This window comes from Galeopterus variegatus, unplaced genomic scaffold, assembly GCF_000696425.1.
Source record: "Galeopterus variegatus unplaced genomic scaffold, G_variegatus-3.0.2 Scaffold4114, whole genome shotgun sequence".
NCBI lineage: Eukaryota > Metazoa > Chordata > Mammalia > Dermoptera > Cynocephalidae > Galeopterus > Galeopterus variegatus.
Window position 1 is genome coordinate 127,374 of NW_007730225.1, and position 25,240 is coordinate 152,613.

The window sequence follows — 25,240 nt, forward strand, 5'->3', positions numbered from 1 at the left end:
CGCAACCCTCCGTGCTGCGCCCACACCTCGCTCAGCCAGTGAGCGGGAACCGGTCTGCATGTGGGATCCGAACCCTCGGCGGGAGCGCCACCACACTCCCAAGCGGGGCACTGTAGCAGTGCGCCACCGGGCCGGCCCTACTTTGGCTTTTATACTGCATTTTCACCATCAATCTTCACTTTTGCTCTTTATCCCCAAGGTTTTTTTGGGCTATTCTCAGCCATTTACTTTCACATTAATTTGTAAACAAATGTGTCCCCTAAACATGGAATTTGTTTACATTTATTCAAGTTTGTTTAACGTACCTCAGAAAAGTTGTTACTTTTTATTTTTCTTTCTCACATGTTATGCTGTGGTCTTCCATATTTTGTTGTTTTATTACAGATTTAATCCCCCATATTTCACATTAATTGCTTTTATGATGATCTGTTACCTCCTTCATTTTATATTCTGTATTTTCTAGTATATAGAAAGGCTACTGATTTTTAATATATTTATATTGTCTTTACTATATTAATTAACTCATTAATTGTAAGAGTTTTTTCAGTTTCCTACATAAACAAAGATCATCTGCATTGAAAAGTAATTTTTCTCATTTTCTTCCTAATAACCTTTTCTATTATTTCCATTTCTCATCTTATTTCATTGGCTAGAAAGCCCATCATATTATTATTTAACAAATGGTGACAGTAAGTATTCTGATCAATGACATTTTGATTTTTAAAGTAAATGATTCTGGAGTTTCACAACTAAGTATCATGTTGGATGATTATTTAAAGTAGTATGTTAAGGAAGTATCTTTCTATTCCTGAGTTACCACAAGTCATCAGAAATGAGTATTTAGTTTTATCAAATGTCTTTTGTCAACAGTTTTGTAATCAAAATGAGAAAGTTAACCTTAGACAAGATGTTCTCGCCCCATTGTACTGTATGAGATAAGATATATTACAGAGCAAAGAGAGCACTTTTCTCTTTGTAATGGGAAATTATCTTTGTATTTAAAACATATAATTAATTCCCTGCCCATGTTTACTTTGCTCTCTCAGGAAACATATTCTCCAGCCAAATATTCCTACAGGGTCTAACTCCACTCTGATACTCTGATGCATTAGTGAATCAATGAGAATCAAGAGAATAGCCCATAATGGTGAACACACTCAGTGGAAAAAGAATGGCAAGAAGGAAAAGAGGCAGAGAATAAGCCTTAAAATGATGAAAATGTGGAAGACCACAGCATATAACATGTGAGAAAGATAGGATACCTCTTTCTCCAAATTATTGTCCAAATTATTGTCCAAATTATTGACACTTTTGAAAGTGGTGGGCTATTAATAAATAAATTGATGTGAGAAAGATAGGATACCTCTTTCTCCAAATTATTGTCCAAATTATTGACACTTTTGAAAGTGGTGGGCTATTAATAAATAAATTGGGATGGCACAGTTCCCTATGCCTGTGAATCTATAATTGATAATTTTTTTTTCTTTTTTTTTGTTGATGGCTGGCCAGTGTGGGAATCTGAACCCTTGACCTTGGTATTATTATCACCACACTCTCCCAAGTGAGCTAAGCAGCCAGCCCCTATAATTGATCATCTTGATAGTCAACCAATTCTAAGAGTTTAAGAGGGGAGAAGAATAGTGGTACTAGTGTAGTGGGTCTAATTCTTCTTCAGTCTTTTATCATCTGCAGCCTTTGGGAGCTAAGTTAATAACATTCTTCAATATGCTTCCAATAAATTAGGAATTATACACATGATCAGAAGGTGTGTGCTTCCTGTAGCACCTTAAAAAATCATCCCAAACTCCTACCCTCAGGTTTGAGTGCCCAAATGCTTGTAGCATTCTGCCTTATCCCAACCTCCACTCCCTCACCACCACTTGCCTCTTGTCTGCTTCATTTCCAAGTTGCATTATTATAAACACATTTATTTCCAATAACCCATAAGCACCCTTGTGCCTAGAAATCTTACTATTCTCTCAGCTCGTTTTTATGCTACTGTCATTATTCAGTTATTCAGTGAATACATCAAAGGATCCAAGTAGACATTTCTCCAAAGAATCATATACATTTGGTCACTAAGTACATGAAAAGTTATCCAACATCATTAGCCATCAGGAAAATGCAAATGAAATAACTTCATACCCACTAGGGTGGCTAAAATTAACAATAAAAAAAGGAAAATAACAAATGTTGGTGAAGATGTGGGGCCTTGTAAACCTCATATGCTGGTGGGAATGTATAACCACTTTGGAAAAAAATAAGGCAGTTCCTCAAAATGTTCATCATAAAGTTAACTATATGACCCAACAGTTCTACTCCATTCCTGGAGAAATGAAAACATGGAAACAGGTATATATGAATTTTCATAGCAGCATTATTCACAATAGTCAAAGAGTTGAGACAATTTAGATGTGGCCGTCAACTAATAAATGGCTAACATGGCATATCCATATAATAGAATATAGAAGTACTGAGACATGCTTCAGCATGAATGAACTTTCAAAACATTACGTTAAGTGAAAGAAGCTAGTTACTAAAGTCCACATGTTATGTGATTCCATTTATATGAAATCTCCAGAATAGGCAAATCCATAGACACAGAAAGTGAATTAGTTGTTGCCAGAAGATGGGGATAAGGAGAGTTGAGGGAAATGGAAAATGACTGCTAATGGATACAAGGTTTCTTTTTGGAGTGATGAAAATGTTCTAAAATTGAATGTGGTGAATTTTGCACAACAGTGAATATGAGGGTACTTCACAAAGTTCACGAAGTATCCCTCATATACTAGAAAAAAATAATTGAATTGTATACTTTAAATGGGTGAATTGTATGATATGCAAATTATATCAATAAAGTTATTTTTTAAATTATTTTTTAAACTTAACAAATTATATACTTCTCTGCAGTTTTTTTATATGTCAAGTATGCCCCCCATTAAAACGTAAAAGAAAAAATGTTTGGAATTGGAATACAATGAATTTTTTAGGAATGCACTTTGATAATGTATCGAGAACCTGAAATTGCCAAATGTTCATTATAACATTATTAATAATGGTGGGTAACTGGAACAACCTAGGTATTCCACAGTGGAAGAATAACGCAGTACATCCATAGATGGAATAATAAACAGTTAATTTTTTTAACATATATTTAATGACATGGAGAAGTATTTAAAAGAAGAAACAAGGTAGTCAATTTTACATTGCATATAATTCTAATTATGCTGTTTTTGACATCTACATGTGTGTGTATGTGAGGAGAAAAAAGCCCAGAATTTAATGTCAAAATCGTAGAGTTGTTGCGTAGTGGAGAGACTAAAGGTACTTTTTACTTGTTTTATATTTGTCTGTAGTTTCCAAATAAAATATATATTAATTAAACTTAGACATATAAAACCTATTGTTCACATTTCTCTGCTTCATCTTCTAATAGTTATGGTGGAACATATGGTATTATGTCTCCTAGTGGCATGCATGTAAGACAAAGCCATCACCACTCTACTCATCAGATTGTCTCATCTGTTTTGTTTTAATTACTTGACTCCGAAAAGAGTAAACAATGAACTTTAATATCTTTTGCAGGTTATCAATGCTGCGTTGGCATTAGCAGCAAAACCACAGAGTAAACTGGCCCAAGAGAACATGGATCTTTTTAAAGAACAGTGGGAAAAACAAGTCCGTGTTCTCACAGATGCTGTCGATGACATTACTTCTATTGATGACTTCTTGGCTGTCTCAGGTAATGAGCTGGTTTCCTACAGAAGCATGTGAGGATGTGCATAATTACTTTCATGTAAGTTACGATAATGGGCGATCAAACGCCCCCATGTCTGGGCAGGTAAATTATTCTAGCAATAATATTGTTCTGGTTTTCATTTTAATTAAACAAACAAGCAAACAAAAATGGCTACCACTGACTCTTGAGCAGTGGAAGGAAGGGTTGGAGTTGTTTCCTGTGTGGTGGGGCCAGTCTTGATCCTAGAAGCTTGAATAGAAAGCTGGCTGGCACAGGTTTTCCCTGCTGTGTAGAGTGAGATCCTCTAACTGTGACCTGTACAGCACCATAACTGTCTTCCCCTTTGCTACTATTGCGTTTGGAAAAAACCTTGACCTGTGTCCTGGTTAGAGGCTGTGATTATTTGTCCTGGTAGAGCCCATGAAACAGGAGAAGTGATTTTCAGCATCATCACCTTTAGTTTTCTTTTTTAAAATAATTTTTCCCCTTCTTGGAAAGCCTCTCCTCTGTCTCTCAGAAGTGATCATAGTTTAACTGCCTACTTTTTCGAAGACTCTGTCTGTGTGATACACAGATAGAAAACAGAGAGGAAATGTTTAAGTGCCATTTAATTATGAACTTGCAAAAAATAAATCTGGATAATTCACCTCACAAAAACAGTTGATTTCATTATATAAACATAAACTGGTAATGACAGTAAATTGCATTCATATAGAAAATGTCTGTCAAATGCAATTCAGTGTTTATCACACACAGATAAATTTCAATTCCATCTCCTTAGAGTTGAGTAACTATAAATGCATTCTCCATTTAATGAAGCCTCTGTTGCCCTTGGCTGCATGGCTTGCTCTCTGGAAGTGCCAGGCTTCCTGAGGCCAGTGGCTCTGGGCAGAATCAGTGGCTGGGTTCTGGTAAGGCTGAAGCTACCTTTCACCCCAGGGAACCACAGGCTAGACCGTGGGAGATGTGAGTGGCAATGGAGCTTGAAACAGAAGTGGGGTTTAAGTACATGCACAGCACAGTCCTCCAGCAGTGACCTATATAAGGGTGACAGCGTGTTCTGCATACCAATGCTTCCCTATTTTTGCATGCTCTCCTTGGGATTGGTAGCTTAACTTGAGAAAATGGGGAGCAGGCAATCTATAAACTGCAAAAAGAGGGTGTAAACCATGTTGCTGCAGAACTGCCAAATTGCAGGTGCTCTGGTACTTTAAAACAAAAAAACTCATTTGCAAGCATATCTTTATAGGTTCCAAAAATGCAGCAATGACTTTTTTGGGAAATCTTGGCCTTCTGTTGTTTTTCCCAGTGAAGTACTGAATTGTTCTTTTTCATAGGTTTAAGAAAAACATTCCACCTTCACAGCACACTTTTAAGCAAACAATAAATTCTAAAATCTAAATGCAAAGCACCCCTCCGGATAGATACCACGTTCTGAAAGTTACTTCCTTGTGATCAGGTTGAGTATATTTTAGGCTTGGTCTCAATGGATATTCAGTCCTTCTTACAGCAAAATAAAATGTAATAGAATCGAATGTCCCTCATGCAACATTCTTCCAATCAGAGAACAAAAGAGATTCTATAGGAGCATTTAGTAGGATCCAGACAGTGTCTTTAGGGTATATGACATAAAACAAAGAATGGTAAAAAGAAATCAAATTCTTTAACAGATACACTTTTGTCTGGTGAGTGTGTTCACTTTTTATGCAAATGTATGAAAGTATAAGAAAGGGTTGAGTTGATGGAAAGGAGTTTAGACAGCTTCTATTTAGTAAATAAAAACATGGAACAATTCAGTTTGGAAGTGGTGGTGTTTTTAGAGCATCTGAGTCTTAGAGGTCTATCTGGTGTGTTTTTCTAATGTTCTGTCACAGGCTTGCTTAGGAATGTCAAGTAATTAAATAATTAATAGGGCAAGGCTATTATTCACAATTCCTCTGATTTTTATAGGTATGCTTTCTAGGGGCACGGGATGAAGAGAGGAGACAAGCAGGTGCCTGGGCAGATTTCTACTGAAATGACCAGTTAATTTTCAGTATTCAGACTCCTTTATACCTATCTCAACCACAGCACCTTTCTCACCCACGGCAGCTTTAGCACTTTTTCGGTGGAGGGACTAGAGATGTCGCCCAGTCTCGTGTGACATATAGCCTAAATAGGTGTTATCTGCAGCAGTCATGGGCAGTATTTAGACAAGTAGCCATGTCTTGGCTTCACCCTGGCTTCTTTCCCATTTGCCAATTTCCCCTTCCCCTGAGGTGCACTGGTGCTTCTGTGGTCCCATAGTGAGGTGGGCTTGTTTCTGAGTAGGGGCCTGCCTGGAAAGTGCCCATCAAAAGGTCTGGCTAAAGGCAGGTGGGCTTCATAGAGTTTTGCTAAATGAAAAGTAAGCATACTGCTTGACTCCTTGTACTGGTTGTTTTCTACTGTATTCCAGGGTCTTGAGGCCTTTTGGCAATGTGAGAGGTTTTGTGGAGTTTTTTCATCATCAAATTTTCTCTTGGAGTCTGTGTGTCCTGGATATTTGCTGTAGCCCTGCCCACTCACTGAGAACCCATCCGAGGGGAAGTTATTTATGGAATAGGGCTGAGGACCCTCTGCTGCTTCATCTCTCTTCTTCCTGGATATATTGTCCCATTGATTCCAGAAGTTCCCCCATACTTACCACAAGTCATATCCTGATTTGTGTGTCAATAAGTAATGGTCATCTTGTGTATAACCTGTTGAAGCCACCCCAGCACCAGCATCTTACGAGGCGGTGGGAGTAGCTTGGGTCACTGCATCAAATATGAGTCAGTGGCAACTGCAGATAAAAGAGCAACATGTATGCTACACCCAGGGAAGAGGGAGTGGGGTCTCCTGTTCCCCAAGCTATTCTATTCAGAATGCTGCCTTGTAAATACTGGGGGTAGTTTAGGATGCTAGAGAGCATTCAGCAAACCAAAGATATACTTATATTGACTGATCCCTTAAGGAGAGTGGTATGAAATTTATCAAAGTGATAAAGACAATTTCATTTGAATTATATTTGGTAAATGTTTTCCATGGAAGTTCAATTTGCTTTCTCATTCATTTATTCTGCTTACATGTTGAAGTTCTGGCTCCTTTTTTTTTTTTTTAACCCCCGAAGATGTAAATCGTTGATTATAGTGTTTCCAATTTGGTTTATTACATTTTTTTAAACTTATTTTTTAATTGATACATGATAATTGTATATATGTATGGGGTACAATGTGATATCTGAGTACATGCATACAGTGTGCAATGATCTTAGGGTAATTAGCATATTCATCACCACAAACATTTGTCATTTCTTTGTGTTGGCAATGTTCAGAATCCTCCCTTCTAGCTGTTTGAGAGTATACAATAAATTATTGTCTCCCTACAGTGCTATACAACACTGATATTATTCTTCCTATCTAGCTGCAATTTTGTATCCATTGACCACCCTCTCCCCATCTCCCCTACCCTTATCAGTCTCAAGTAACCTCTATTGATTCTACTCTCTACTATGAGATCAACTTTTTTAGCTTCCACATGTGAGTGAAAACATATTTCTCTTTCTGTGCCTGGCTTATTTCACTTAACTTTCTCCAAGCTTATCCATGTTGCCAAAAATGGCAGGATTTCATTGTTTTTCTGGCTGAGTAGTATTCCATTAGGTATATATACCACATTTTCTTTATCCAGTCATCTGTTGATGGATATTTAGGTTAGTTCCATATCTTGGCTATTATAAATAGAGTTGTGATAAACATGGGAGTGCAGGTATCCCTTCAAAGTAATGATTTCCTTCCTTTGGGTATATACCCAACAGTGTGATTGCTGGATCTATCTGTAGTTGTCTGAGGAACGGTACTATTTTCCATAATGGCTGCACTAATATATAGTCCCACCAACAGTGCATGAGTTCCCCTTTCTCCACATCCTCGCCAGCATGTGTTATTTTTTGTCTTTTTCATAATAGCCTTTTAAAAAATTTTTTTTTTATTGAATCATAATTGATTAGACATATTTTGGGGGCTCAACGTTGACATATGTTAGTCAAATCAATATTACTAGCACATACATTGTTACAAATCGTACTTATTCTTTATGCCCCTTGTCCAATCTTTCCCTATCTCCCCTCCTTCCCCTTCCACCCTCCGATAACCCTAGATTTATTCTTTCCCTCTGAAAGAGTAATGGTTAGTTGCCTAGATAAACTGTCCAATGCTGAGAGGTGTGAGTAGGTCCCCCAAAACTACCATAGAGCAGATGCTGCTTCTTTCACTCTGGATTGGGCTTTGTGGAGAGAGACATCCTCTTCTTTTCTTTGGTCTCTGCTGGTGACTCTCCTTGTGTCAATGCACTCTAGTGGCTGGCAGACCATCTGCATGGTGGCTGTGGTGGGCCACCCACATGGAGGTAATGTTTTTGGCATGCTTCTTAGTGCTGGCGGTGTGCCTGGTTGGGAGGGGTGTCCTGTCCCTGGGTCCATGCCCTGGGCCCCCTGAGGCACTGGCAGTGTGCCTGGATGTGGAAGTGGGGTCCGGTCCCAGCTCTATGCCTTAGGTCCCCAGGCGGGCCCCAAAGCACTGGCAGTGTGCCTGGTTATCAGCAGGGTGTCAGGTTCCCGGCTCCAGCCTCAGGTCCCCTGGCAGTCCCCAAGGGACTGGTGGTGTGCCTGAACCGTAACTAATTTTTTGGCTTTTGCTTACTTCTAAAATGGGGGGACTTCCTGTGGGAACCAGTACTTGAACTGTGTGGTTGAGCTAAATTGCTGCTTTGCTGCTGTTTCCCTAGGGTAGGCTTTTGGTGCAGCTCAGGGTTTAATGGTTGACCTCATAAGTACTTCTGGCTCTCTGGAGACCCAGTGCACCTGGGTTGTGTAGAAACTCTTATCTATGCCTGAGCCTTTTCATCAAACTGCTCCCCATGTAATTCTTTATTCCTGACCAGTCTCCTCTGAGTGGTCCTGCACTGATTGGGGGGCAGATCGGCTGTCCTTGCTGTGTCCCAGTGTTCTCCTGGTGGGCCCGTCTCCCCCACCGCCCATCCTCCAAACACTTCCCATGGGACAGGCCCTGCGCTGGTCCCTTGTGATGACTCATCAGCCTCTGAATGGCTCCTTTTTTCAGTTCTGGCTACTCCTGTGTGGGTCCACGGGAATCCTATGAGGGGTCTTGCTGTCCTGGGGGCCACCAAGGCCCTCTTCTCCCCTGCTGCCTTCAAGCAACTTCATACAAAGGGCACAGCTGTGTGCTCAACAGCTCCAGCCTTAAAGTGGCCACAGCATGAAATGGTTGGAGCAGTTTTTTCTTTCTCTCATTGTGGCTTCTCCCGTCTTCATGCACTCCGTCAATCTCTCCTCCTCCCTTGAGCTCTAGTGGCCCCAGCTTGGCTGTTGTTGCTTTTTTATAGTTGTAAATTCGTTGATTTGTGGGATAGAGTGATGATGGGGACTGTCTATTCTGTCATCTTGACCGGAAGCCCCTGGTTTATTACATTTCTTACTAAATGCTCTTGGAAATAATAATATATCGCACAAAATACTTTGGGGCAACACATGAGAATGCTAATTTGCACTCCTTCATTAAGTGTCAGTGTGCCCAAATAATTTGGTTTGATTGGGAGACAATTAAATAAAAGTGTTGTTGTTGTACCTGACTTTTGGTTTTATGTTTAATAGCAAAAATGCAAAACTGTAGATGAGAGTTTCTCTCTTTGGAGAAAGTGATGTAAGTAGTGGTGAAGTTAGAAGGTTTGATTCCAGAATCCCATGCCCACTAGCTGTGAGACCTTGGACAAATCACTCAGAATTTCTGTGCCCCAGTTTCTTCATTGATAAATGGTGATTTAAAAAAAAAAAATCTTACCACATAGAGTTAAATGTCAAGCACTCAGAATAGTGCCTGGCATAGAGTAAGTATTCCACATACAGGATGAAACAATATTATCATTTCCTGTGTGTGCATAGGCTGCACTGATAGATATCCAGGGCAAAGGATACAAAGAATGGGCCCTGTTGTTATACATTGTAGACTGAAGTTCTTGTGGCCTTTCTGGACTATGCCAGAACTGGCAACCATGCCAGTTGGCATGGTTCCTGGAGGGCAATTAGCTACTGTTTGTTTACTTTAAACATATATATGCCTTTTAACTTAGTAATCTCATTGCAAGAAAATTTCCCCAGGGATATGTCACAGATGTTTGCCAAAGTACCTGTACAGGGTGTTTTCTTCAACCAAAATGTCTTAAGACTAGATAAGTGAATTATGGCCCCTTCATCTATTCAGTAGGGAACTGTGTAGCCATTAAAATGGATAAGGGCAGACCTAGAAAGGTTTTCAAGTGAAAAAGATACAATAGTGCCCATAATATGATCCCTTTTTTCATTTACATATAGCTGTGCATATTTATATAGATAGACTGTTTTATGTGTATTATGAGTTTTTTTCCTGTTAGAAGCACACCTACAAATAAAGACTGTATCAAACAGTCTTTAATGGAATACAGATTGGCATGTCTGCTCATAATAGACCTATGCTGAGTTTCCTTGGAAATTCAGTTAAAGCTAACGTGATTTATGGTTTTAATAAGTGTGGAGCCGGCCCCGTGGCACACTCGGGAGAGTGCGGCGCTGGGAGCGCAGCAGCGCTCCCGCCACGGGTTCGGATCCTATATGGGGATGGCCGGTGCAGCTCACTGGCTGAGCGCGGTGCGGGCGACACCAAGCCAAGGGTTGCAATCCCCTTACCGGTCACAAAAAAGGCAAGAAAAAAAAATAATAATAAGTGCGGGTACTTCCTAACCCCAGTGGACTCTCACTGCCCCCCTAGGGTTCAGGTGCAGAGAACAGGCTTTGTGCTATGTCCTGAGTGTGTGGTGGCCTCAGATAGGCTGGGGTTTTCCTAGAGACAGCTGCTCAGTGAGGGTGGAGAATGTTACCTTAGACAGCTTCCTGAAATAGAAGCCTTCCTTTGTTGCTAAGAAATGGCATACCCTTTCCTGGCTTGGGTTCATCTAGAAGAAAGCCAGTATGAATTCAAGAAAGTCGAAATTGATTTTTAAAAACAGAGGTGTCTAGACAAAGGTTAACAAATCCTTGGTGGAGGGCCACTTTATGTAATGAACAAAAAAGAATGCCATAGTTTATTGATTCTAAGATGTACCCCCCCCCCCAAGTATTAATAGTCCTGAAACAGGGATGAGTATTAAAATCAATGATATGAGAAGGCATTTGTTCATAGTTTTATTAGCAACATCTTTTCTTTTCTTTCCTTTCCTTGGTGATACAAGGTACATCTTACACATCAGTGTTGTGTTAGGTTCAATAAAAGCAACATTTTTTTGTTGCTTTTTTACGTGAGAAAGCTCACTTGCCCCTTCTACCATGTGAGAACACAGAAGAGAAGTTGCCTTCTATCAACCAGAAAGCTAGACCTCACCTGATACCAAGCCTGCTGGTACCTTGATCTTGGACTTCCCAACCTCCAGAACTGTGAGAAATAAATTTCTGTTCCTTATAAGCTGTCCAGTTTATGGTATTTGGTTATAGCAGCCCAAATGAACTGAGACAAGTATACATTTATAGCAGCCCAGATTTTTTCTTTTTCTTTTTTTTTTTTTTTTTTCTTCCTTTTTGTCTTTTTTCGTGACCGGTAACGAGATCGCAACCCTCGGTGGGAGCGCCATTGAGCTCCCAAGCGCCACACTCTACCGAGTGCGCCACCGGGCCGGCCCAAGAGTTCTTATGTGTCTTGAAGAAAGCTCCTTTCCCAGCAGGAAAGAAATGGCCAGGTGGTGACTTGGGGACTTTCCTTTGTGATGCCTGCCCACTGCATGGAGTTTGGGCAGCCCCATCAATGATTTGTTTGCTGGTAGTCTCTGCAGTTCTGGGTCAGTGAGAACATTCCCTCTCCCATTCTAGGTCTGCCCACACCGATCTGCCTCATCCATTTTAATGGCTACATAGTATCCATAATTTATGCACTGTTCTCTTGGACATTGTGGTTGCTTCCACTTTACTATTGCAGAAGAGGTTGAACAAGCAAACCCTTTGCTCTTGGGTTCCGGAAAACCAGGGTGTCAAACTTTTTGCCTTGGAAAATAGTTTTGGTGGGTCCTCCAAATCCAGCTCCATGGCTGGTAGGAGCCACTTGTCATCTTAACAGTATTCAAGGGACCTCTACGGACTCTGCAAATATCGCAACAGGTTGATCTGCATACCATGAGAGGGTTACTAAATATTTCGCTACAGGTGGGCTCCCTCAACGCCTTCCAGAGGAGGCGTCAGCCTGCTTTCCAGCACCTGCTCCTATCCCAGGGCTGTGCTGGCTTTTTGGTAGATTGTCGGAATGTCATTAGCATCTCCTGAAGGGAAAGGGGGAGGGACTGGATGGACAAAGCTTTATAGTGAACTTTTGTCCTTCTAATTTAGACTTTGTTTGTGACATAAGGTCAGTGAAATTATTTAAGAGGAAGAGAAGTTATTAAGGTTTCTGTGAAAGGAAGTTTCTGTCTAGCTTGTGCCTCAAACAAAGATGGGCATCTCTCCTTTTTTCAAAAAAAACCTGAAATGAAGATTGTTATTCTTGGGGGTGATTACAGGTTGAGTTTTGTGGAACAGTTAATCTGAGCTCTCCAGTGAAATGATACACAGTAAAGCTTTTGGCACTGTGGCTGGCACCAAGCAAACAATAAATGATAGATGCCAGTTTACAATTGTTATCTTCTAGTAAAAGGCTCCTCCCCAATTCAGCTTTTTTGCTTGTTTCTCAGAGAATCACATTTTGGAAGATGTGAACAAATGTGTCATTGCTCTCCAAGAGAAGGACGTGGATGGGCTGGACCGCACAGCTGGGGCAATTCGAGGCCGGGCAGCCCGGGTCATTCACGTAGTCACCTCAGAGATGGACAACTATGAGCCAGGAGTCTACACAGAGAAGGTTCTGGAAGCCACCAAGCTGCTCTCCAACACAGGTTCGGAGACTCCCTCCCACACACACAGATGGCTTGGGTGGGGCGGGCCATCCTGTTAGCCCAGGTCCTGTGGTTAGGAAGTAGGAGATCAGAACCTAGCTGTGCTCTCAAGAGTTCTGGGTGATACTTGAGACCTGTAAGAAGTTGGTCAGCCAAATTAGGCCATCCTGTTAGCCCAGGTCCTGTGGTTAGGAAGTAGGAGATCAGAACCCAGCTGTGCTCTCAAGAGTTCTGGGTGATACTTGAGACCTGTAAGAAGTTGGTCAGCCAAATTTCTGCCTCACAAGTACATTTCCTTCATGTGTATCTCATGAGTAATCATGGGAAAAATTCTAAACACATGATTTAAGATGAACTTTTGAGTCTCCTGTTAGTGAATAAAACTAAAACAAAATTAAGGTGGGTCCCATTCTTAATCAAGGCCTCAAGTTGGTCTCACTTCAAGATCTCAGCCATCCAAACCCTATATTGCATACTGTGTTCAGAGGCAAAGAAAAGATGATTTGAATCTTTGTAAAATATTGCATTTAATTTATTTCACTATAAATACCCTTCACATAGGTAGAAGCAGAGGCTCTTCATCATAAGCCTTTCCTCTTTCTGTCTGACTGAGGGATTCAGGGAGGGCTGGTGGAATGATGTCTTCTGCTTAACCTGCCTCTTTTCTCCGCAGTTATGCCACGTTTTACTGAGCAAGTAGAAGCAGCTGTGGAAGCCCTCAGCTCAGACCCGGCCCAGCCTATGGATGAGAACGAGTTTATCGATGCTTCCCGCCTGGTCTATGACGGCATCCGGGACATCAGGAAAGCAGTGTTGATGATACGGGTAACTACATGTCAGACGTTTTAACAGCTTCTTTGTTACCATTTACTAAACTCGAGCAGTGCCTCATTCTGGAACTCAGTAGATGCAGTGGAAGTGTATTAAAACCATGAATCAAAAACTGTTAGAATGAGATATATTTAATTATGTTGTCTAAAATGAGTGTGAGTTGCAAATCAGAGCCCAAACTTGGGCCAGGAATGGGAGCTAGCATAAGTTGGCATGGATGATTTAATTTAGGGCAAACAGTCACCACAATATGAGGCTTCTCTTTGAATTAGAAACTACAGAAAATAAATGCTCTTAATTTCAGAGAAGGGAGCACTTGTTCATGCAGGGCAGAGTTATATTTCACATGGAGTGCTCCTTTCCTTGAAGGGGCTGCAGGCAGGCAGGATGCCGGCACCCCAGTGTGTTCAGCATGAGGATTAGAGACTGTGGCAGCCCCTGATGATGCTCCCTGGCTCATGGCCAAGTATTGAGCCCTTCTCCAGATAGCTGAGTAGAAGGGCCACCTGGTCTGGGCCCCATTTGACCAATCCTGTCTGATAAAGCAGGAGTGCTTACCACCTGAAAGTCCAGGCACCCCGGGTTGGCATGAACATAGGGGTTTCAGATACTGCTGACCCTGAGGATGCATTACGGAGGGGTATTAGGCCTGGGTCTCACAGCTGCCTTCCCCATGGCATTTGATCCCTTGTACAGTGCTATGAGTGTTAGCATGTTGCTCTGGAATCTGAGAGTGGGGCCTGTGGATACACTCTCCAGGGCCACCTGGACATCAACCAGGTCTGTAGCCAGGCCCTGCTATAGCTGCAGAGCAGGCATTTGGAATGGAGTGTCTGTCTGCTCATTGGTGGCTGTTTTACTATGCTGTTGGTCTAGTCAGATCAAAGAAGTTTCATTTACACCTTCTAGTTTCCTAGTCAAACTTTCCAAGGTAGACAGGGATCCACTTTTTATCCCCTCAGCATGACAGTCTTCAGAATATAGCTGGAATATCAGCTGGAAATAGGCCATTTGTAAGGCAGTTGCACCAGGCTGGACCCATTCTATGTACAGTGTAGAAACAGGCAAGACTGTTCTTCTCTCTGAGGTGAGGAGGAAGAGAATTGTTCGAGGCTTGTGTGGTTGGTTGCAGGCTGCTCCTGTAGGCCCCAAGCTCACCTGGATATGTTGGGGGTAAGGGCAGCAAGCTGGTGGAAGCTTTTGCTTTCTTTATTCTGGTGCTGTGATGAAGAAGAACCCATGTTCAGCAAAGGTCTGGTCTGGGCGAACACCGAAAATGAGAGGCCATAATTCAGTGTGTGAAAGGGTCTCTGAGTCACATATCCCAGTGGTAATGCACACAGCTCTAAGGTTTCTAAAGTTCTTTCCATGCTGACAAACACCTAGAAATAGAATAAAAGAAGCCCTATGATAAAAAAGAATGGTTGGATGTCTAAGGGTAAAGCCTTTGGGGATATAAGTGGGCTGAAACTGCATATGTTCTAGGAGATGCTTGCAGGCTCCAGAGTCCCACTCTGGGGAAGCAGGTGGGGTTGCAGGAAACCACCTCCTAAGAACTTGGATTCCTCTTCCAGCAAGTTCCCACATGTCTCTGAGACTCGGGTTTTTTCTCTTAAAAATGGAGATAATGGTAGTTTTGATGATTTTACTGAGATGAAATATAGGTAATGTGTTTAGCACAGGGCCTGGCCTGTAATAGCTGTTTCTTACCATGTTTAGTGCTGTGCAGGAACTTAAGAACGACAGAGGTCTTAACATAGCCTCCTTCTGCACAACCAGGCAAGTGTGTGTGATGGAACCAAGAGAAGAAAGAAACCTTTCAGGGCAGAAGCGTGATCAGCCTGGAGGGCCTGTAGCAAGGACAGGAGAGGGAGAGAGGCCTGCGAGACGTCGTGGTTTGGCTCTCACTTACTGTCCTGCTCTCTGACACTATTCCTGCCTTAATTCAAGAATCGTCCTTCCAACCCTGGGCCTTGTATTTTCTTGCCATTTTGTCCCTTCCCCACTGCAACCTCCTGTCCATAGCTATACCCTCACCATTACCAGCGTCTCAACCTCAACCTCCCCTCCATCAGCCCATTTCAGCGCTCAGCTTACTCTCTAGTACTGTGACTCCCAACAATCCTTTCCATCCACCAGGGCCTTCAGGCAGTTGATCCTCCCCACTTGTCACTCTGACTCAGCCCCTCGGGTCCTCGATTAACTCATTTTCTAGCTTTGAGTCTGTGGTTCACTAATATAATCACCCTTTGCCACATTTTACTTCCCTGTACTTGCCTTGCACAATTTAATCCTAGTGAAATTCTGCTCTCTCCTGCAGAGTGCAGGGCAGATCAGCACAGCCACCAAACCAAGCTGCTGAAGCCATGATCATTAGTGGGCCATGGTGCCGTGCAAAGTCACCCACCCACCCTCTCACCCTGGTCCTGGAGTCTATGACTGTTTCACCCCTTCCTGTTGTCCTCACCCTCCCCCATCTGTGCCCTCCTCCACCCTCTCTGGCCTTCTTGCCGGTCTCACTGAGGATAGTGAGGCAGGTAGAACGCCTGCCCCTGCTGTACCTGTGTCTGTGTCCTCCACCCTTGTCAGTGCTCTTGGTTGAGGCTCTCCCTTTCCTTAGGGTGCTAGAGCCCATGTTCACCCCAGTGTCTCCTGCACCTTTCCCTACGCATACGGTTACTTCTCCCATTGTAAGGGGAGAAGTCCTCCTTGTCAGTCTCCTTTGCTGGTTTCTCCTCATCTTCTCAGCCTGTTAATATTGGTGTGGGCTGTTGTGAAGTCTTTCTCCTCTTTTCCGCCTGCACTCATTCCTTTGGTATGTAAAGACGTGAGAGTCCTGTCTAGAGGCTGACTCTCCTAAGTTCTATACCTGTCCGGCCAGCTTGCCTGCGCACTCTCACATTTACTGTACCCAAGAGGGAGCTCCTGGTCTCTGTGCCTTCACGTGCTCCCCTCAGCTGATAGCAACTCCTCCTTCCCTTGCTCAGGCACGTTTCTTGGATTCCCTTTGAATTCTCTTGTCTCATACCTCACATCTGATCTATCTGCAAATCCTATTGGCTCTACCTTCCCAATAGAGAATCTGAACACATGGCCAACCCTGGTCCAAACCACCAGCATCTCTCACCTGGATTCATAAAGGTGCCTCACAGCTGGTCTCCCTATTCCCATCCCTGGGTGCCAACAGCATCATTATTCATACAGCACAGTGATCCCTTTCAGCTTCATTTAGGTCCACTGCTCCAAACTCTCCAAAAGCTGCCCATGCCTCTCTGTTCTTACACTGGCCTACAAGGCCTTGTAGGACCTGAACCTGTCACCTCTCTGACCTCATCTACTGCTCTCCCCTTTGCTCACAGGGCTCCAGCCAAGCCTGTGACACGGGGGCAGTGAGGTGAGTCCCTCTTCTGTGGCCTCCTTGCTGTTTATTCAGTTGCCCAGGCAAAGATTCCTTCCCCAGCTACCTCCATGTTCCCACCATACTGCCTTCCCATGTGACCTTGCCTGACCACCCAGCAGAATTACAACTCTGTGTTGTGGCTCTATTTATTTGTAGCACTGATCATTTTCTAATATGTCATATAATTCACCTGTTTGTTTTCATTTCTCCCATTAGAATATGTGTGAGAGCAGGGATTTTTGTTTGCGTTAGTCATTTTTTATCTCTAGAACCCAGAACAGTGCTTGGCACACAGATGCTCAACAAATATTTGATAGAGAGAGAGAGGAGTTATTTGCTTTTCTGCACAGGAGCAGTTCATGGGTCTGAGGTGGCTGTCAGGGAGGGGAGGAAGTAGAGATGTTACTAGGAGGTACTTCTTTGAAATGCTCCTTAAGTTAGCTCACACCAACGCTAATGGTATCTGTAGGTACAGCATTAAAATTGCCAGTGGTGGCATCATGTTTTGTGCCACTGAGTCAGCAGGACTCCACAATCTTGCTCTGACATGCTCTCTGCATGTCTCTGGTGCTTTGCATGGACCCCTCCAACACAATACATGCACTGCCCTCACCTCATCCAGGACAGGCCCGGCCTTTGCACATGTACACACGCCAGCTCTTCATGGTTTGAGTGCTGCTCACACATCCTCTCATTTGAACCTCACAGCAAGGCTGGGCTTGGATTAGGTCCTGGTGTAGGTAAGGGACTCACCTCACTGCCCTCCTGTCACAGGCTGGCCAGCCAGGCTGAGAGCCAACCCCAGCTGTTCTGCCTACCGCCCCCTTACTGATAACTGCCAGAAGATGACATTATGCTTCAAGTCAGTAGCTAATCACCAGAGGCTGGTAGTTTGTGCAAAATAAGAAATTTATTTCATAATAAAAGCAAAGAGCTAGGACCAGTAATCAGTTCTTTTGGTATTTACTCAGCCGTTACCTACTGTATTCTCCCTCTTTCCTTTACAAAAGTCCAGAAAATACTTTAAGATACATTGCCTATTTTTACTCCTCAAAACAGCTGTTGATACTTGAAGGGGCCCAATATTAATTAATTTTCTTTTTGTCATAAAATAGGAAAGTATACAAGTCTGCTTAATGCTTTATAAAACACCTCTGTGTTTAGGACAGTACCTTTTTCACCCAGGACAGTTCTCACTTTTATCTTAAGATGCACATGTCGGGGAAGTACACTAAAACGTGAGAACCTTATGTTATCCACAGAAAGTGAGTCTTGACTCAGTGGTGGGAACTGGGCCCTCCACCCTGTAGCAGAAGACCAGGCTCGCAGGCGAATGCAGAGCAGTTTCACTATTATGCACAGCTGTCCAGACACTGTACACCAACGTCCAGAATCCTGGGCCTCTGTGCGTCTGGCCGAGAAGCTCTGGGAGGCTGAAGTTTGGAGGCCCAAGGTTGTGTCTGACTCATAATCTGTCTTGGTTGCAGACCCCTGAGGAGTTGGATGACTCTGACTTTGAGACGGAAGATTTCGACGTCAGAAGTAGGACAAGCGTCCAGACTGAAGATGATCAGCTGATAGCAGGCCAAAGTGCCCGGGTAAGGAAGTGCTCCCCGAGGCAGCCTCACTTGTTCTGCAGACCTTCCCTGCCCCCACCATGCCTTGCCTTTTTCTTTTCCAGGAAAACACTGGAAGTGCTCAGAACACAGTTTTTCCTCCCTCTCTTTCTCTCACAGCAGGTTAAGTTAACCTAAGTTGTGGCACCTGCTGGTCAATTATAGGTATATCCAAAGTGTCTCCTCAGCTGTGCCTTGGGGCCTTGGTTTACGATTGAGCCCTGGCTTAGGAAAGACCTAGAATCTAGTCGATGCAATGTTTGTTAAAAGGATTGTGAAATTTGAAAAAGATTGCTGCCTTTGCCTGTCTCAGAGATACCATGGGTATGAACTATTTAATTATTCATGGGTTTAAAAAATGAGGTACATTCAAGAAAACCATTCAGAGCCAGTGCATTCATTTGAGTCATTAAGTCTTCCATCAATAGCATTTATATTTTGGGGGGGATGCCAAGAAATATTTCTAAGGAGTTTTTTTTCCACTCCTTGGAAATCCATCCTGAACAGCGAGCACATCCCTGCTTTAGGTCCTGAGCCCTTTGAGAAGCTGAGAAGGGAGGAGCCCCCAGCTGTGAGTCTTTGGGCTGGAAGTTGGGGGGATGCCAAGAAATATTTCTAAGGAGTTTTTTTTCCACTCCTTGGAAATCCATCCTGAACAGCGAGCACATCCCTGCTTTAGGTTCTGAGCCCTTTGAGAAGCTGAGAAGGGAGGAGCCCCCAGCTGTGAGTCTTTGGGCTGGAAGTCAGCAACAGGCCTCCAAGTGCAGCCTTAAAAACTGTAAAACGCCATGTCAAATAGCTAAAATGTATATTTCTCAGCAGTCTCCTCTGCCTTCCTTCTTCACAATTTATATTCTGAAACCACTTCCAGTTCACCTTGCAAAGTTGGAAATATCCATTCACAGCCCACCAGAGAAAGAGCTCCACATATTCATTAGCCCCTGTCACCACTGCAGGAGGCAGAGGAAGTAACTGTTAAAGAACTACGTTAACCAGGTTCTGTCGCAGCACAGGTGTGATTACGAAGCTTCCACATTAGCCTTCTGCCCCTCAGACTGTTTCCTTCCACACTAAAACTTGTTCTTGAAAGTGGGTCGGAAATTCAGGTTGCCACAAACATCTGCATAAAATGAGAAATAGCCCTTCAGGCAAATTGAAACCTATTAAAGCATTATCCCACCTATGTCATAGATTGCCTGTTGGAAGTAGTTTTGGCTAATGCACTGTGAGAACTTCATATTCTGTTTATGTAAGAGCTTTCTGTGCTTTGTATTATAGGCGATCATGGCTCAGCTTCCCCAGGAGCAAAAAGCGAAGATTGCGGAACAGGTGGCCAGCTTTCAGGAAGAAAAGAGCAAGCTGGATGCCGAAGTATCCAAGTGGGATGACAGTGGCAATGACATCATCGTGCTGGCCAAGCAGATGTGCATGATTATGATGGAGATGACTGACTTCACCCGGTGAGCGGTACCTCAGCCCCCATGCCAGGCCGCATGTGGAGGACAGCTTTCTTCCCTACAGGCCATGCTACTTTGTAGACAGCTCCTGTCTTCCACTCATTCCAACTGTGTGGGGCTTCATATACAATGATCCTGTTCTCTCTTTTCAGAGGTAAAGGACCACTAAAAAATACATCAGATGTGATCAGTGCTGCCAAGAAAATTGCTGAGGCAGGATCCAGGATGGATAAGCTTGGCCGTACCATCGCTGACCATGTAAGTGACAGATTTGCCATGTGGGTCTCTAAGCTCATCCTGGAGCTCAGGCAGCCCAGCCTGGTCCATTCCAGAGGCCGCTATAGTAATAGTTTTCATGGGCCACAGCACTCTTGTCACTCATCTCTAAAACTACTTGATTAATGAGGGATTTCTTTATTCCCATCTCCTCTTTGACGAGTCTTAAGAGCTAGGCCTGTTTGCACTAGAGCACATCTCTGGAGCAGGTGTGCATGTCCTGAACTCTTCCATCATTTAAGAGCTAAAACCAGCCTCTGCTGTTGACTGTTTTTTATCATCTCTCAGTTCTCTCTCTTCAGAGCTTTAGCTCTGGGCAGGAACTGCTTCTGCAAACCCTGACACACTGGAACCAGATGTATACAAACATATTGTAAAGGATTTATTTCATGTGAGAATTGGGAGCCCATTTGGCCAGTGCTTGGGAAGGCTGATGTGCGCAGTGGGGACAGGCTTCCATGTCCTGAGCACTGCTTTTTCTCAGCCACCCAGACTTCATCCCTTTATTCCCTCATACTGGTCTGTGGTTCTTGGGCTGGCCAGTTAGCTCAGTAGGTTTGAGCTTGGTGTTATAACACCAAGGTGAAGGGTTTGTAGTCCTATACCAGCCAGCTGCAAAAAAAAAAAATGTGGTTCTTACCTCCCGGAAATTTTATAACGCATTGCTTTTGATGCCCTAAGACTTATTATCAGAGAAGTCCTTTCTTAGAGACAATTTTTCTCTGTTGTTACAAACCCTCTTCATCCTTTTCCTTGAAGTATCCAAACTCTCAGCCTCATCTAGGCCACAGAATTAGTGGCTGCTGCCCCTCATGACTCAAGCCACAGATTGTGAAGTCAACCCTGACTCCCCCCTCTTTCACGAAATCCAGTAATAAGCTCTGTTGTTTCTGCTGGCCAAAATGTGTCTTTGAAACTATCCATTCTTTTCCTATCTGCAAACACCAGCTCAGTCCATATCTCCACAGCCACTTCCCTGGACTTCTGTGGCCTCTCCTAACTGATAACCTACCCTGTTCTCTCTCTACTCCACTCTCCACACAACTACTAACACTGTCATCTTAAAATGCAAATCAGACATAGCTCTGCCCTGCTTCAGTGGCTTCTTAGAATAAAATCCAAAGTCTCCAGTACGGTCTGCAAGGCCTCATTTTATACCACTCTATCATTCACTGTGTCCCAGCCTTACTTGCTATAAACACTTAAGAGGTACTGTGTTTCCTTCTTCGGGTAAAGCCTTCTATGCCAGTCTTCCTCCAGGATCACCCCCCCGCCCAGCCCTGACATTTTGCAGCAAGACAGGAACTGAACAGGGGCTGCCCTTTTCCCTATGACTGGTCAGTACCTCACCATTGCCAAGTGCTCATTTTCTTGCTTAGGTTTACTCAGTGAGTGTCTCCTGTCATCAAGCATTTATTGTGTGCATCATAATTGAGCATGTAAAGTGCCTCTGAGCAGAAGAGCTATTTGTCTGGATGGTTATTTAACCTAGCTCAGAACACTCTGACTTTTCTTCATAACCAGGCTCTTGCTTGCTGAGGCTCTTTCTCACCTTAAAGGGCCATGGGCTTCCACCCTTCTACAAGGTCTGAGGTGGAATCCGTGGCTGTGGTGGTTTCTCTGTTGTCATGGAGTTAGAGAATGGCTCAGAAGGCATTTGAGTGTGCTGCACAGTGTTGGCTGTATAGTAGTTTCCATGAATGACTTCCATCCTCCCACTTACCTCCATCACCAGGCAGAGAAGAGACAGGGATTGTGACTGCCCCAGGTTCGGATGATTCCTCTCTCTTGCCCTTTGCTCCAGCAAGAAGAAAGGAATTACGTTAGTGCCACACAGAGCCTTTCAGAAATAGACCTGGGGGTGGGGTGTGTTGTTTGGGTCAGGCCTGGAGTGCTTGGTGCTAAGCTTGCTCTTCTATCAGTGCCCAGACTCTGCCTGCAAGCAGGACTTGCTGGCCTACCTGCAGCGCATCGCCCTCTACTGCCACCAGCTCAATATCTGCAGCAAAGTCAAGGCCGAGGTGCAGAACCTGGGCGGAGAGCTTGTCGTCTCTGGGGTAAGTGTTATCTGTGAAAAAAGATGGTCAGTGGGAATGTACTGACCTTGTCTGCAATGAAAGTACCTACTTGTCCACATACACTCCTCCCCTGCGCTGGATGGGGAGCATGTGCTGTGCAGAAACCCCAAGTTTTGTCTTAGTCCCTGGAGGCCAAGGCACACATCATCTGCTCCCAGCTGAACTGCAGCTCTTTTTAGCCTGGAAGCCATTACAAGGGCTGGACTCTTCCCTTTTGCTGGCCATTTGCTGGGGAAAATTATTTTTATCTTCTTGCTTTTCTTCCCCCAGAGAGGAATCAATCCTGTTCATAATTTGCAAAGTAGACATAAATAGATTGCTTTCTTAAAAATCCTCCACCCTCAAAGTCCCCAAGTAGTATCTCTTCCTTTTTCTTTTACCAGTTCTGGGCCTCTGCTCACCTTGGCCAGGGGAAAGAAGTGGTTGTGCTGAGTGTACTGGGCTCCACTGAGTCCTCATTTCCTTTTTTTGGTGGCTGGCTGGTACAGGGATTAAATCCTGGACCTTGGTGGTATCAGCCCCACATTCTGGAATTTTCTTTAAAAGAAATACTTTTTATGTTGAATGTATTGATACCATTTGCTACATCATAAATGCCCCTGGGGGCGGTCTCCATATTCTCTAAATGAGGGGAGGAGACCCCGTGTCATGACTGAAAGCAGCGTGGGAAGCCGGGGGTCTGTCTCCAGTGGCTTGACTCCACTCCTCCTCCTCTGTATCTGTTCATGGTGCTTGTGGTTACAGCTCTAGGATCACTCACAGTGCCAAGAAGAGACATGCAGATCCACTTCCAGTTGGTTCGAGTGAATAAAACCTGTTGAGGGTGGGTTATGGGCAAGGTGGCGGTGCCTTATGTATTCGTTACCATCACTTTTTCTTCTTCAAAGGATCTGCAAGGTGGATGTTTCCAGGCTGTTTAGATAGAACAGCTACTGAGAGGGTTAAACAGGAATTGGGAGGTGGGGACTGTGGTGCAGCTCTGGGACCTGCCCTGACCTTGGAGGCGTACTCCTCCTGTCAGGCCACTTGTGTGGCAGGGCTGAGCTTCAGCCTGTGCTCCTCACTTCCCCCTGTCTGTGCCTCTTAGGTGGACAGTGCCATGTCCCTGATCCAGGCAGCCAAGAACTTGATGAACGCTGTGGTGCAGACAGTGAAGGCGTCCTATGTGGCCTCCACCAAATACCAAAAGTCTCAGGGCATGGCTTCCCTCAACCTTCCTGCCGTATCCTGGAAGATGAAGGCACCAGAGAAAAAGCCCTTGGTGAAGAGAGAGAAACAGGATGACACACAGACCAAGATTAAACGGGCGTCTCAGAAGAAGCACGTGAATCCCGTGCAGGCCCTCAGCGAGTTCAAAGCCATGGACAGCATCTAAGTCTGCCCAAGCCAGCTGCCCCCACTCCTCGGGGCCCTTGAAGATCAGTCACTTCTTCATTCAGATATATTTGCTAAATAGAACACTGATGGTAGATTCCGCCTGGAAACAGGCAGATTTTGAACCTGGCTAGGTGGTGAATTTTATAAGGACATATTTGTGTTTAAGTCAGTCAGAAACGCTTTTAGAGTTCAGGAGCATATTTCTAGCTATATTTCTTATAAGCTTAAATAAAAATAAAAATTCCATAACCAAAGAGAATCTACATTAACTTGTTAGTAACACTCTTGACCAAATTGTGATGCCCATTGTCTTGGTGGTGTGTGTTAGGGTTCAAGAAGGGGATTTGACTCAGCCTTGGTTCCGGAGAGGGTGGCTTCCACCAGCCCTAGGTTCAGGCAGTTTGACTGGTTTGAAATGACCAAAGATGGCCCGTGGTAAACAACATGGGCATCTTAGGAAGCAGTCCCATGAGAAGTGTTCCCAGAAGGGTCTTGAGAGGGACAAACCATGTGAAGCTCAGCAAAACATAACGTATCATGAAGAAAACTGATTACTCTCTTTATGACGTAAAATGAGAATTTTAATGCATGGTTACAATTACTAATGTACTCTGCTGCAGGACATTAATAAAGTTGCTTTTTCAGGCTAGAATGTTGGGATGCTGTAATCAGAACATGCCTTTTCTCCTTTCTTCCAGCTTCAAATGCAAATTCATCACTGAGCTCACTTCTAATAATTGCAATGTTTCTTGCCTTGGGCTTGCAACAGAAGCCTGACAAAGTAGTGTTTGCTTATGGAATAATTTAGACTTTACCTTATTTGTGATTATTATGGCGATTACTATAGCTACAAGGTATAATTTTACTGTCTTATTTAAATTTTATGAATTTGAATGTTTTTACACTAACTTTTCCCAATAAAGTCCACTATGAAACCAAGTCTAAGAAGCCAAAGTCATTTCTTCTGCCTTCAAGTCATGGATTTGCCCACAGCATCTGCAGTGCTCTGGGCCCTTCTCTCAGGACAGTGTTGCCCAGTGAGGGAGACTGTGCCAGAGGCTCTAGGCCGAGGGCTGCGGGGCCTTACAGGCTCAGCCCACCAGGGAGGGGAGGGCCATGCCCTTGTCCTGTTGAAAGCCTCACCCTGTACCCCCACCTTGGGAATGCACACATCCATTCTTCAAGGTTCAAGTCAAAGCCTGGGAAGCATCCTTGACCCTTCCACGGACAGCATCTCCTCTGTGTTGTGCATCACTCCCATCAGCATACAACCATGCCACGATAACAGCTGCCCTCGCCCCGACCCCATGGACCTTCCCAGCTAGCATCCCCATCTTAAGCAAAACTCCCTAAGGAGATGTCTGTCCTCGTCTCTTCCTCACTTCTGTCTGCCATTCCGGTCACCTCTCGTCTTGCCCACTCTACCACCATCACCCGTGCCTTGCACACTGTCACACAGACTAGCTCACTCTTCAACCCCATCTTACCAGCCTCCCCTACAA

General features: G+C 43.9%; 1 protein-coding gene across 2 annotated transcripts in view; it reads left to right on the forward strand.

Moving 5' to 3' along the window:
• The window catches only part of CTNNA1 (catenin (cadherin-associated protein), alpha 1, 102kDa), a 124,769-nt gene extending 100,092 nt beyond the window's left edge, over positions 1 to 24,677 (forward strand). For both annotated transcript variants that reach the window (XM_008586775.1, XM_008586776.1), the window contains 8 exons: positions 3,586 to 3,742; positions 12,503 to 12,703; positions 13,377 to 13,528; positions 18,422 to 18,532; positions 19,829 to 20,010; positions 20,160 to 20,265; positions 22,206 to 22,340; positions 23,449 to 24,677. In XM_008586775.1, coding sequence (XP_008584997.1) covers positions 3,586 to 3,742; positions 12,503 to 12,703; positions 13,377 to 13,528; positions 18,422 to 18,532; positions 19,829 to 20,010; positions 20,160 to 20,265; positions 22,206 to 22,340; positions 23,449 to 23,736 — 1,332 coding nt within the window. In that variant the 3' untranslated portion in view covers positions 23,737 to 24,677. The remainder of the gene's footprint in view (positions 1 to 3,585; positions 3,743 to 12,502; positions 12,704 to 13,376; positions 13,529 to 18,421; positions 18,533 to 19,828; positions 20,011 to 20,159; positions 20,266 to 22,205; positions 22,341 to 23,448) is intronic.
• Positions 24,678 to 25,240: the final 563 nt, after the last annotated feature.